The 14,279-nt window shown below is 41.3% G+C and overlaps 1 protein-coding gene across 1 annotated transcript in view; it reads left to right on the top strand.

Annotated features, from left to right (window-relative positions):
* Nucleotides 1–14,056, top strand: part of LOC103186166 (protein tyrosine phosphatase non-receptor type 14) — a 117,149-nt gene extending 103,093 nt beyond the window's left edge. The window contains exons 15-19 of the mRNA XM_007905028.2: nucleotides 518–736; nucleotides 2,731–2,859; nucleotides 4,368–4,602; nucleotides 5,687–5,850; nucleotides 6,592–14,056. Coding sequence (XP_007903219.1) covers nucleotides 518–736; nucleotides 2,731–2,859; nucleotides 4,368–4,602; nucleotides 5,687–5,850; nucleotides 6,592–6,720 — 876 coding nt within the window. The 3' untranslated portion in view covers nucleotides 6,721–14,056. The remainder of the gene's footprint in view (nucleotides 1–517; nucleotides 737–2,730; nucleotides 2,860–4,367; nucleotides 4,603–5,686; nucleotides 5,851–6,591) is intronic.
* The last annotated feature ends 223 nt before the right edge of the window (nucleotides 14,057–14,279 follow it).

Genomic DNA, 14,279 nt, shown 5'->3' with positions numbered 1-14,279 from the left:
CTCTCTGACCTACTATCCCCCTACTTACCTGCGCGTGCCCTCCGTTCCTCTGCCTCCAGTCTGCTCCACATCCCCGCCCCAACCGCCCTACCATCGGTGGCCGGGCCTTCAGCCTCTCAGCCCCGAGGCTCTGGAACTCCATCCCCCAGTGCCTTCGCCTTCGCTTCCTCCCTTTCCTCCTTCAAGGCCGGACTCAAGACCTTTCTCTTTGACCTTCAGCCTTCATCTCCCCTCTCGACTCTCTACCCCCTCCTCGCTCCCTCCCTTCCCTCCCCTCACCCTGACCATTCCCCCCCTGCTCGAGTCCTGACCCAACTGTCCAGTGCCTTGGGACGTCCTCCTGACGTGAAAGGCGCTCTATAAATGAAATCATGTTGTTGTTGTTGTTGATCTCAATTTGTGGGAAATATTGAACACTAGCTTTTTTGTTCATTAGTGCAGTGCAGAGAGAGCCGCTATTTCTAGTTTAACCCACGGCACTGAAGAAAACAACACTAATTCCTTCATTGTTTCGCAGTGTAAAACCTTGGAGATCAAGCTGGAGGAGGATATGGTGTTTACAGAGTATGAACAGATCCCAAAGAAGATGCTAGATGGGGTTTTCACCACAGCGACGCTTCCGGAGAACGCTGAGCGGAATCGTTTCCGAGACGTTATTCCTTACGAGGAGAACAGAGTGGAGCTGGTGCCAACCAAAGAAAATAACACGGGCTACGTCAATGCCTCTCACATCAAGGTCAGAACATTCCCTGGGCTTTCACTTCTTCTCTGTGCCCCATTAGACTCATTAAATGTTGCCAGGAATGGAATGGCCACTGTGCACTTTTTTCCAATATATTGTATATTGGAGCATGCGTTCCTGGTGAGGGTAAAGGCAGAGTCGCTCTGGGATCCTACCCTGCGTGAGGGACGCTATATAAATGCAAGTTGTTGGTGATGGTGAGGGTAAAGACATAGGCTGATGTTCCAGAAGAGGAACAGAGCTCACTCTACTCTATTTGCAGCCTGCTTTAGTGAGAGGGGCTGTGTATCTAGTGTATCTAGCACTATAGCAGAGTGATTCTTGATGGAAGAATCTGTGTGACATGAATGGACGGAGTCATCCAGGTACATTGTTGCATCACCTTTCCCATACCCCACTTCCACACGATAACAAGCACATAGGCGAGCAGCATGTCAATAACTGTCTTATGCTCCCTGAGCACTTGACAATACAAAAGAAGGTATCACTTCAATTTAAGTGTCTGCTGTAAAATAATACTTTACGTTTAACAAAGCTAAACTACTCCAACTACAAAAAGAGTTATTTAATACTTCAGTATTACTGTGTAAGTTAACACCCATTTAGCTAAAAAGCTGTTATTACAGCAGACTTCCTGTCATTCTTTGGGAGTGTATTATAAAAGAGGGCTTTGGAAGAGGTTTGGTTTGGCCTCTGCATTAGTGAGGGAGTGCATCATGTCAGCGATCAAATAGTACATCAGAGACATTTATGAAGGGATGTACCGCAGGTACATGAATCTGCAAATGCACGATTGAGCCAGTTTATAACTAATTAGTAATGTCATCCAAAATGTGTTTTAGTAATGTTTAAAAAGTAATTTAAATTTAAACCAGCTCGGGTGCGGATCCCTGACTGTCCTTGGGACATCCTCTAGACGCGAAAGGCACTGAACAGATGTAATTTGTGATTGTTGTTGTTGCTGTTTATCAGCCTTGAAAGCTGGTTCTGCTCAAGGCACTTCAGAGTTGGAATGATGTGAAATTGACCGACCGGGGAGATACTTGCATGCAGTCATTTAGCTTCCACTTACGGAATACCAGGGCCAACAGGTTGTCACATTCTGTGTTGAATATTTTCCTTCGACTAACATAATAGTCCTTCCTACATGCAACTGGAATTTTGTTGTACCTCAGAAAAAATTCCTACACCACTAGATTTCCAAAAAATCTAATAGTGGATTGGTACTTAGATCCACTGCCACTGAGCCCTTGACTGTTAGCCCACTCTTTCTCCTTGCGTACAGTTAGCTCTTTGCTGTAGTATTAGTCTTGCTGACCAATGCTATGTCTGGTGTGTAAAATTGGTTACATAAGTAAGACTGTACATTGCTAGATTGCCCTCTGAGTTCTGAGATTTGGAGTGCTAGACTTTAACCTTAAGACTATGATTGTGCAGCACCTTAGCAAGTTTTATTAAATTCGTTCTTCGTTCGGGAGCCAGAGGTTTTCTGCAGTTCTTAAAAAGAACTGCAGAGAAAAACGGCTTCCATATTGAGAGTGAATTTAAGAATTTTCACACTTCTGCAGGATCTTAAATTTTAAGATTGAATAGTCTTACTAAGAAACAACAGGTGAAACTTGTGTCTAATGAGTGGACCTTATGGAGATCCCCATCACTGGTGACATGACTAAGATATACAGTCAAATCACTTTACAGTATATTCTGTGAAGCATTTTGAGACATTTCAACAATGTGATAAGGCACTATATCAAATAAAACAATTTATTATTAGTATTATTATTGCCCCCATCGCCGGTGACTTGAGATCCATCACTCGATTCCCACTGAATGGAAAAATTGAAAATATCTTTATTTAACATTAGGGCTGGAGTGTCTGTTGGCTTTATCAACACGTGCTCCACATGGGGAAATAGCTATTGCAACAGCTTCACCCAAGTGGGACACAGTAAATTCTGCATTGTTGACATATTATGTGTGATTGGCAGGTCACTGTTGCTGGAGAGGAATGGCACTATATCGCCACACAGGGACCTCTGCCACATACATGCCATGATTTCTGGCAGATGGTATGGGAACAAGGAGTGAATGTGATTGCCATGGTTACAGCAGAGGAGGTAAGTTCTATTTACACTGGAATAATCTCTAGGAATCTCTCCTTAAAATAAATATGTTGAAAATGTTGCAAAGATAAATCGCATCTCTTCTCCCCCCCAACCCCCCCAACCCCCGGTCTTTCTCAGCCATGTGGAGAAGATCAGCATCAGTCAGCAATCCACTTCACAGGGTGGGGGAGGGGGTGTTAGGCGGATATAATTATAATAATAAATTGCTCACCTTAATCCGTGACTGTTTGTGGGGACGCTGTTGTGTGCAATTGGCTGCCGCGTTTCGGCCACAAAATACTGCTACTCTGGTTGCAGTGGAGAATTCCGGGTGATTGCATAAGAAAGTTAGCAAATTACATTCCACTCAGTTATTCAGATTGTAAGCCAAAGAATGTTCAGTGTTCAGAAGGGGAAGTCATGTTGGAGTGGTGCCTTTTCATTAGCACAGTCTCCATTCTCTCTTTCGTTACTGTAATTGCTCATCTGTTGGCTGTTTCTTGTTCTCTGCCGAGTTATCAGTGGAACTTTGTCCTTCGTTCCTGCCACCGTGAACTCGCCCTTCCTGTGTACAATATGACTGCTTTTGCCACTGTTCTCATTCACGACGGTGTCCAAGCTTCAAGTGAAGCCTGAATTGCATCACTTTTCTGGAATAATCTTTTTGACAGGAAATGGCTGTCATCCAGATACCTTAAATAATTGTACTCTCACACAATCTTTTCTTGGAGTTCCTGTACATCGCTGACACACATCTGGTTACCAGCAAGAGATGCTTTAGAAATAGGATTTTTACCCCCATTTTCATTAGTTTTAATACTCGTCCCTCCCCCCAACCCCCAGTAATCCTCATGAGTATATCCCCCATGACTCAGGTGTCAAAAGGTTGTGGGTTCAAACCATTGGGTCTTTGAACTTACTAGTCTAGGCTGATACCAATGCAGTGCAGAATGCAGTACTATATTGTCAGAGGTGCTTTCCTTCAGATGAGATGTTAAATCGAGACTCCATCTGCCTGTCCAGGTTTACATTAAAAATCCCATGGCACTATTTGAAAAGAGAAGGGCATTTCTCCCGGTGTCCTGGCCAATAATCCCCCAGATAAAATTCATCCTTCACTTCATGGCTGTTTGTGAGACATTGATGTATGCATAATAGCTGCCACATTTGCCTAAAAACACACAATCACTGCACTTTACAGTAAAACCTTGTGAAGCGGTTTGAGACATCCTCCCAATGTGAAAGCTGCTGTATCAAATTCAAGGTCTATTATCGTTATTACTACAGTGTGGCTGTGTAATTGTGGAAATGCATTTTATCCCCATTTCTCAGCACGGGATGTGGCTTGCGATAGACTACCCTGCGTGAAGGGTGCTATATAAATGCAGGGGCAGGTTGATATGGTGCAAGACGTAGCATTGCTTGAAGAAACCGATCGCCGGCCTTGTATTTCTTTGTGTTCGGAAGAACTGAAGTTTCTCCATTCTTACCCTGTTTTCTCTTTGGTTTCTTTGTTACAGGAAGGCGGAAAACCAAAGAGCCACCGATACTGGCCCAAACTGGGCTCCAAGCACAGCTCCGCCACTTACGGGAAGTTTAAGGTTACAACCAAGTTCCGCACAGATTCCGGTTGCTATGCCACTACAGGTTTAAAGGTCAAACATCTTCTGTCGGGGCAGGAGAGGACGGTGTGGCACTTGCAGTACACGGACTGGCCAGACCATGGCTCTCCGGACGACGTTCAGGGATTTTTATGTAAGGGACACCGTGATATTCTTACACAACTGTTTAACTGGAGATAGGGCAGCAAACTGAGAGAGATAGCTCTTGCACGAATGTTTCCCTGTCCCCCGCCACACTGAAACATTCAGTGGCTGTCCCAAACCTGGGAGAGAGTGGCACTGCATTCAGGATTCACTCACACTCTCTTCCACTTATCACGTTAAAGGATGCGAACCATCAGATTTTAAAATAGTTGTTACAAATGTTTTACAAACGACAGACGTATCTCTTTACTTACTCCCAAGTTTCCTTACTCGGCTGATACTAATCCCTCAAGAAAACAAATAATAAAAAATTGGTCACTTCAGTCCACTGCTGTTTGTGGGGACGCTGCTGTGCGCAATTGGCTGCCGCGTTTCGCCCACAAATATACAGTCAATTCACTTTACAGTATATTCTGTGAAGCGCTTTGAGACGTCTCGAAGATGTGAAGAGCGCTATATCAAATGCAAGGATTATTATTATATTCAGCACTGCTAGATTCAGGTTTTCTTGCGTGATGAACATTTCAATGCAATCTCTTCTCCACAGATGAGAAAACTTTAAACATCTTCCCTTTGTCAGAGGCTTGCATTTATTTTTGATCACCTTTGCTAAATGATTTATTTTTGATCAGTCTAGCTAAACCCAAACAAAATGCAAAATATTGCAGATGCTGGAAATCTGAAACAAAAGCAGAAGTCGCTGAGAACACAGCTAAACCCATCCATGCTCTGCTGAAAGGTGTCACTGTGGATACTAGCCTTCGGCCAGTAATGCACCTCAATCCTTCGCCTTCACAAACTGTTTTCCGTCGAGTGAAAAGATTGCTCTTGGAAAGTAAGGCCCTCCTGAACGTCAAGTTTGCACAACAGGAACTTATCTTACATCACTGTTTCGAGCGTATGATGTTTTCATAAATACACGTCCACTGATTCATGCACCTCGCACAGAGATTTTTGATAAATTGTGGGCAGCCAGGAAGAGAGACAGTGCAGCCTCCAGTGCAAAGCTTGTTCCTTCCCTGCACCCATCTGCCTTTTTCTAATGTCCCTTTTACTTTTCAAAATGTTACCAGCTTATCTGGAGGAGATTCAGTCTGTCCGCCGACACACCAATAGCATGCTGGACTCCACCAAGAGCTGCACCCCACCAATAGTTGTCCACTGCAGTGCGGGGGCTGGGAGAACTGGAGTGGTGATTCTAACTGAAGTTATGATCGGCTGCTTGGAGCACAACGAGGTAAGTGTGGCATAAAACCTGAAATTCCCGATTTTCCTTTGGAAGACGTTTTGATGGTCCTGGGAAATCTGTAATGTTTTTTTTAACCAAACTTTACAGACAAGCTCACAGTAATCTGTGCCCCACGCCTGAGGAAACTTGGAACAGCTTACCTTGTCTGATGCCTACATTTGTGCCTGTACCTAAGGAAATTTACACATTTTAAATTAAAACGGTGCTCCAATTAGAAGATGGTGTAGAAAGACTGACATTTCCTGTATAGTGTGTGTGGGAGGGGGGGGTAGTATTTGATGGGCTGCAAACAAACCATGCAGCTATTAGAGTGGAGTCCTGTAACTCAGTGGTTAGGGCACTCGCCTCGCAAGTGGGAGACCTGGGTTTGATTCCCGGGCGGGGAGAATCACTGGGCAAGTTTCCTTACTCCACATGCCTCTGTTTACTAGCAGTAGGTAGGAACCCAATTGGCGGATCGCTTTTCCAGGGGTAATATTTCCTTCAAAAAAACGACTGTTTGTGAGACGCTGCTGTGCGCAATTGGCTGCTGCGTTTCGCCCACAAAATATACAGTCAGTTCACTTTACAGTGTATCCTGTGAAGCGCTTTGAGACGTCTCGAAGATGTGAAAAGACGCTGCATCAAATGCAGGATTATTATTATTAGGCCATGAAAACTAGAAACCCTGAGTGGTATGTAGAGTAGGTACTTGTGTGCTAATGTATTTTCATTGCTTTTCTGTTGCAGAAGCTGGAAGTACCGGTTATGCTGGGATTCCTACGACAACAGCGGATGTTAATGGTTCAGACAATAGCCCAATACAAGTTTGTCTACCAGGTCCTCATTCAGTTCCTAAAGAACTCCCGCCTGATTTAGTGTCCCCTTAGAAACCGTGTGTTTGAACCACACTAACGGTTAACAGTGGAAATGGAGTTAGCTGCTTTTATTTATATATATATATCTATATATAAAACAATGCAGCTTAGCACAGCAGGTATTCTGTGATGTGATACTTTGACTTCTGCAACTCCCCTCGACTCTGTTTTGAGTCTTGTTGATATTAATTTATAAGAAGGAAGCCACAAGCCTGACACAGAGAATATTGGCTTAAAGTAGCGATAAGGAGCATTGTGTTTGGCTTTGTATCAGAGAGTGGCTTTTCTTTCACAGTTACTAAGCTTTGGATCACAGTGACAGGTTTATTGCAACAAAGTAAAATGGAGCATCGTAACTTTGGAAATGTGGAGAGAAGATTAATGACCAAGTATGTTCAGAATGCGTGGCTCTCACCTCACCAGCACCACAGGAAATGCAAAAAAACACACCTTTAAGGTTGTTCCGTTCACATCATCAGATGACACAATGAGACCATATTAACAATTAGAATTCATCACAAAGCTATTTATGGAAATGACACGATTTCCGTTCCATTAGGCCAGGAATGCACGTCTGTATCAGCAGAGATGAGTTGAGCTGAGCCCTAAAGCAGTGTTACTCACGTGTGCTAACACATTCCTCTTTTGACCTTCTGCGCAGATTACCTTTATGCTAAACAAGAATGAGGAGGTTTACCTTTAATCCTTTAAACGCTCTTCTCCTTCAGGAACTCGCCCATATTTCTGTACTTTAGGTTAATTTATACAGGACACTACGTCTAAAAAGGGGAGGCAAGTAAAGCTTCTCCTGTATCTATTGGGCCCAATATCAACACTTGCTTTCAGCGAAGTAGAAAGCAATGGGTATCTATCTCTATCATTTCTATATGAGGAATCAGTGCGATAGAATAGAGTGCTATATTAGGAACTCTTCAGTCACAGGAGAATTTTAGTGGAGTATTTGGGGATGAGGACTAAGGCACCGAGAGGGAGTTCTGTAGAGAAACAATCTGTAAAAATGTTCCACCAGGTCAAGATTTATTCTATTAATGCAATGTTTTAGAGCACCAAGAATCTGATGCTGGTTGGCTTCTGTGGTTCCCTCGACAGTGAGTTCACGAGCTTGGCCATACGCCGCTGGGGAGGAATGGGATGAAGGCTGCGATCCAGGACATTGCGCGCTTACAAAGGGGAAAAATCCCATTCTAAATGCAAAATTGTCAAATTCGCTACATTTAACGGCAAAAAGCATTTCTCATCTTCAACTTATGGATAATACAAATGGCTCATTGTGTAACATCAAAAGCCAGAGCTACTCTGGCTATTCACTAACTTCAGCTGCAGTAAAATATTGCCGCAGACTCTGTGGCAGGATAGGACTTGCTCAAACATCATAATACTCGACCTTGGTAAGCGCGGCAGTTAACCAATCAACCTGTTAATTTTTTATAAACCTGTTCAAAGCGTTTTTAGCACACTTTACTTTCTGAGAAACCCTTTGTTCCTCACAGTTTTCTTTCTTTCTGATCATCCGAGTTAAACAACAATTAACTGGCAAGTGAGTCAAATGTTCCGTTCAATTCTGACCCACTGCTCTTTTAGGAAACGACACTGAAGCGAGAATAATCTCAGTCGTTAACAACTTCAACTTGGCCCTCGAAGAAGGGCTAAACCTTTTCTAACTTGGTCATTCCAAAGAGGCTGATCCAACTTGTGACAACTCTTGGAGCAGATAACAACGCAAGAGGAAAATATTTAAAAGTGGAAAATAATTGCCTCCAGCTTCCCCTTCCTATTTATCAACTTGTGTCATGTCCTCTGTCCTATTTCTCCTTTGCTGGAAAAGCATTGAATTAACCCGTTGAAAACTGGGATGTTCTCCATCCTTTCCTTCATGTACTATCAGCACAAATAACTCCCAGTAGGCAGGACACGTTATAAAGTAGGTTTTAGAAAAATGCTTTGCAAAGTTGAGCAGTTTATTCAAAGGGGCTTTTTAAATACTATATTCTTAGGCTGATGAGTAAATGCTGCACTGGACTTTGAAGGGTTAATGAAACTGCCAGTGACTGAGGGGTTTTTTTTTGGTGGGGGGGGGAGGAGGGGCAGAGAATGGACAAACCTGTCAAAGAAACTCTTTGCGGTACGTGCGATTGGAAAGTTGTGCAATTACATCTTTAGAATCTAATTCCATTGTTTTTGTAAGAAGCCTCACTCCTCTCGGCTTTACTGGGCGCTTGCACATCACTGCCCTTACGTTCGACTCGGCACATTCCACCCACCCGGCAGAAAGTGGGGGCCACGGTGCAATCTCTCATTGTTTTCTTGTGCAAACCTTTTTTTAACAGCAGTATTATTATTCAAAATGTTTTGCGTTTGCATCAAGTGTCGGGGAGAAGTGGGGGTTTGCAAGAGGTTGACGCTGATGACATTGTGACATTTTTGTGGACGTTTAAGGTATAATCTACTTGGTTAACGGTGTGTATTAAAGGCCAAAGGTTCCCTGGAAATGTTCGGGTTGCAACTCCTATCTCCCAGGCCTAACGTCCCTGCTCATAAAACAGTCAAGTTTCCCAATTGCTGAGTCTTTTACGGTGTTGTTTCACAAACTTGACGAAAAGCAGGCAATTCATTTCATAAAAAATAAATCGGCTTAGATAATGCTTCTCTGTTCTCAAATTGACTAAAAGAAAAAAATGATCAGCACAGTTGATTCCTCCTGTCAGCAATGGAACCAGCTTCCCACAAAATTGTATTGGATTTCGTTCACATTATTGAAGAGACCTAATTTTTTCGGGTGGGAAGGAAAGTAGAAAAGGCATCATTTTGATTGGAAAATAAGTCAGGTTTAAGTGTGGGGTTTAGGTGCTTGGAACAACACTCCAAAGGAGGCAGGTCGAAAACCGCAATTCTGTTCTCATCACAATTTCTGTTCGTAATTGAAGTTTAGATACTTTAACCTGATAATTATACTCTAATCTTCCCAGAATTGGTCAATGGCAAAAGCAGAAAATTCGCTGGCTTGTCTTACAGAGATTGATCTTGGAACACATCAATTATGTGAACTGGGTGTTTTAAAAAAAAGCTTCACTTATCTGGAATCCGCAACAAAGTCATTGAATTAATGAGTGTTGTGGCGTTGGCATAAAACATGCTGGGATTTTCAGATTCTGGTCACTTAACTGAAACAATCACTCAGATGGAATCGACTTGGGAGCTGTATATATAGCCAGTGAGCAAAGGTGTGTTTTATAGGAAACAAATGTATTAACTCTCAAACCTTTGTCCGAAATGATCATTACATTAATTAAGCCATGTAACTGTGATCGGTTTGAACACAAAGAATGGCTTCCCCCACTGCAAAAAAAATAGTTTGCAGGAAAAGTACAATACAGCAGTGAGGGCGGAATGCCTAGTTAGTAAATTTATTCTGAATTCGTACAGAAATCATTTTAAAAGTATTGTTCTTTGAAGGGTTCAGAAGATTGGAGGGTAATATGTGAAGAGAAAGTAGCAGAGGATAAGAAATATAGACACATCATGAGAGATGCCAGGCATCTGAACTTCCTTCACTGGGGTCTATGGTAGAACAATCGCAAAAGGTAGTGATTGTTTCATTGCGTCTTTACAATGGGAAATCCTGTTAGAAAGACAAAACAAAAGGATTGTTGCTCTTTGCAGTTGGTCAAAACCTAGATGTAGATGTGTACTTAAGCTTATGTAAAATGTACTGTGTAGGATATTAACCAACCCTGAAGTCTGCTTTCTGCTCGTCCTACTTTATGTTCACGGTTAACATTCTGAATGAAATGCCCATAAAAAATAGGTGCAGTATCCTGTACAATCTTTTTTCTGTTCCCCCCCCCAAAAGTGAAACAATTACCAGTAATTTGCCTACAAAAGTACACAGTCGTTATACTTTGCAATAAATTCCATGAAGTGCTTTGAGATGTGAAAAGCATTATATCAAATGCAAAGACTTATTATTAACAGATTAAAAATCATTGTTCATTAAGACCGAGCAGCTAGATGGTAAAAGTGCTGTTGTGAGCACTTTTGTGCATCAATAACTGAACGGTAAAGGGCAGTGAACCTGAGGGAATTGGCAGGCCTGTAACATGCAGGAATCCACAAGTCTATTGTACAGATGCTCCTCTGGTCACAGCGTAACTTTTTCGACAGTCGTTTAACCATGTAATTTGGACAACGTGCTGTGATCTTGCAAGACCTTTTTCACTGTCTAATGCTATGATTGATCGTAATTGTCTATTTATATAATTTAACAGGTTGGGAGAAAACCCCAATCCTAGTGTGTGCTTTTTTTTAAATCCTAGCTGTGTCAGTAACTCAGTATTTGTAAAATAAGATATTGCCAAGGTCAGGAATTGTTGGGTCTCATCTGGGCTGTCCAGTAATGTTCTTTGTTGAGTGATTGCCAAATGGTTCACCATACCTTTTTTTTGTAATTCCTGTCCTTACATTTATACTTAATGAGGATCTAACTGACAGGGTTTCTTCACTAGAATCCTGCAGGTTAATATGATTTAGTCCCTGTGACTGGAAGTAATCTCCATTTGTAAATCAGAGTTTCCTCTTAACAAATGCAATAAATTGGATCCCATTGTTTGGAAATATTGAATGTCTGGTTGGTGACCAAGGTGCGATATTTAACTTTGATCTGACTGTGGATTCTAGATTGGTTAAGATCCCACAACCGAGATCTACCATTGTGTTTTCCTTTCTATTAACAATGCTTTGAATGTACCCGCGTTTATGTATAAATGTATTTATCACTAAGTCTGAGTTACAACCGGAATTGTATTAAATTGTGCATTTTGACCAAGCATTGATGGGTCAAATTGTAGGATATTTTGCGGCACATTTAAACCGTTGGCCTGAAATGTTGTCTAGTCAACTTGTAAAACCTCATAGTCTTAGCATTTAAGTTCATATAGCTTTACGGAAAATTCATGGATTGTCTCAATTTGGAAGCTGGCTCTTTTTGGAAGCATTGTAAAACTGCCTTCTAAATTGAGACTGAATTTAGGAATATTCTACAATTCTGTGAGATCTTAAATTTTAATTTGGTCTTAGAGGCTAAGACCAGGTGGAATTGTGGATGTTAGCACTACACAAGTAACTAGATACCACAGACTAAATATTTGGATTACATCTATTCAAATATGGAGATGGATAGGGGAAATTCCAAAGTCCATTACGAAACAAAACTTTTATAGCTAGGGACAGATTCACACTGCTTTATTTTTAGGAAGCATTGATTTGGAACAATTCTGATTCTGATTGCAATGTGGATAAAGCAACAGTTATCACATGTGATTTATTTTATGTTCCTCATTGCTCCAAATGAATGAATGGCAGAGGGAGGTGTGTTTATGCAGTGGTGCCAACTCTAGTCTGCTTTAACAACTGCAATTGAGCCCATTCTCAATTGCTGAATGAGACTGAGTGCATCATTGACTGAATAGAATTGGGAGCATCATTGATTGTTTGAATGGGCCAAATTCAATAGATTAGATATGTGCTGAATCCAATTTGCCAAAAAATGACCCACTCTTAAATACTGTATAGGTTATCTTTTGGGGGGAAAAGTACATCCTATAGTGCACCCTGTACACATCAGGCTTCAGAGTAAAGAAATATGGAATATTGTCTTTGATGGTCCAGATGTTTTAGTTCATTGCAGAGCTGATTGAACCAGTTGAGTTGTGCCTTCATGATAGAACCAATTGTTCTCTGCCCCTTATAGTGGTTTCTTTGTTGGGAGTTTTAAAAAATGACTGCCCAGAGCACTCAAATATTGTGCTCTTATCACAGTAACATAGTGTTTTGTTCCATTTATAACTTTATTTTCAAAAAAGTGCCTTGACAAATCTATTGAAAGGTCTAAATATTATTCTGGGCTAGCAAATTAGCTGCCACATCGCCTACATAAAAGTTCACTTCATTTCAAACGATTCTCCTTTAGTAAGGTGTCTCAAGGGGGACATTGTTGGAGCTGTAAACGTTTTTTTATTATATATAACGTAGGGTAAACTTCAGAACCACGCATTAGGTAAACGTTAAAGTTTATTTAGTTTTCATTTATGATCTCTTTTGTGGGTGTGTAAGTGCCTTACAAAAAAGTTATCACTTATTTGTGGTGAGCTGCAGACTCCACTAAGTGTCTGGAGCTTCTGTACGCTTGCCGTATGGTACTGGTAGTGGATTAAATTGGTGCTTGCACCTGTTCAAAATGGTGTGGCCATGTCACATTGAAATGAACAGGAAAAACAAGAAGGGTCTTCCCCACTTCTAGCCGCACACTGCCTTGTAGTTTCAAATTCATATGAAGCACAATACTTCCTGGAGAACATTGAAACCCCTGCGCCCCCCCCATGACCTGACCTTTCAGTTGCACTCTCTCAGGTTACTGGAGTTGACAAGAGCTCTTTGTAATAGGTAAAGTGGTAATGCATGAACCCATCCTGTATTGATTACTAATACCAATGTGTTTGAATGCATGCTCAGGTTAGCTAAAGATAGTGTGTCTGCGACGTAAGGCAAACTGGTCCAATCATGGTTTAGGTCTTCTTTCTCACCTGTGTGCTTTGATTGTACCATTGAGGTATTTCTCCACCACATATTGTAGTATATGTTAGGAGTTCTGACTGTTCAGGATGTCTGATGGAGATCAAGTGAGGAGGTATTGTTATTGTTAAAGAAAGCACAACTACTGCACATCAGTTGGTGCTTTTCCTTCCTTCCCTGCAAAGTTGGTCTAAAATTTTAACAAACCACAAGTGTGTGTTGTACTAACTCAGTGAAACAGTTTGGCTCCTCAAAACAATATACATACTTGGCATAATGTTGCAATGGGAAGCTATGTACCTGGGTAGATAAGTCCTTAGACAAGACCAATGTATTTGCCTTTTAACAGAATTAAATAGTTTGAAAAGAGTTCTGGTTGGTCAAAGGCTTACTATGTTCTGTAAGTCCTTTCCATTAAAAACAAGCTATGCATACTTTTTAATCCAATGGTTGAGATCACTGTAAATATTTCTGTAAAAGCTTTTCTTGCCAGTTTTCCAGTATAAAACTGATAATGACAGTATTTTGCACTGTACTTTGCTGCCTTTATTTCCTTGTATAGATACCATTCACCATTGCTTCTCATAACTGGTCAGAACAAGCTTACAAAGTTTTTCATTGCGTCTTCTATGTAAATTATTTTGTATATGCTTCTCCCCTTTATTCGTGAATGTACCAAACATTTTGTAAAAGATAATTGTGTCTAGCTTTCATATCTTAAGTATGCAATAAAACATTTTTTTCCAAAACTTCCTTTGCCCTCTGCTTTTCTGTAAGTTATTACACTCTATCCCTCTCTGCCTGTTCAGGCAGACCTTAAAGATACTATGGCACTATTTCAAAAGAGAAGGAACTTTCCCCCGGTGTCCTGACCAACACTACTCCCAAATAAAATTGATCATTCACTCCATTGCTACTTGTCGGACATTCCAGTGCACAAATTGCCTGCTGTGTTTGCCCATATAACCATAA

The sequence above is a fragment of the Callorhinchus milii genome, unplaced genomic scaffold, assembly GCF_018977255.1.
Source record: "Callorhinchus milii isolate IMCB2004 unplaced genomic scaffold, IMCB_Cmil_1.0 Scaffold3, whole genome shotgun sequence".
Lineage (NCBI taxonomy): Eukaryota > Metazoa > Chordata > Chondrichthyes > Chimaeriformes > Callorhinchidae > Callorhinchus > Callorhinchus milii.
This window is presented reverse-complemented; position numbering and strand designations above follow the sequence as displayed.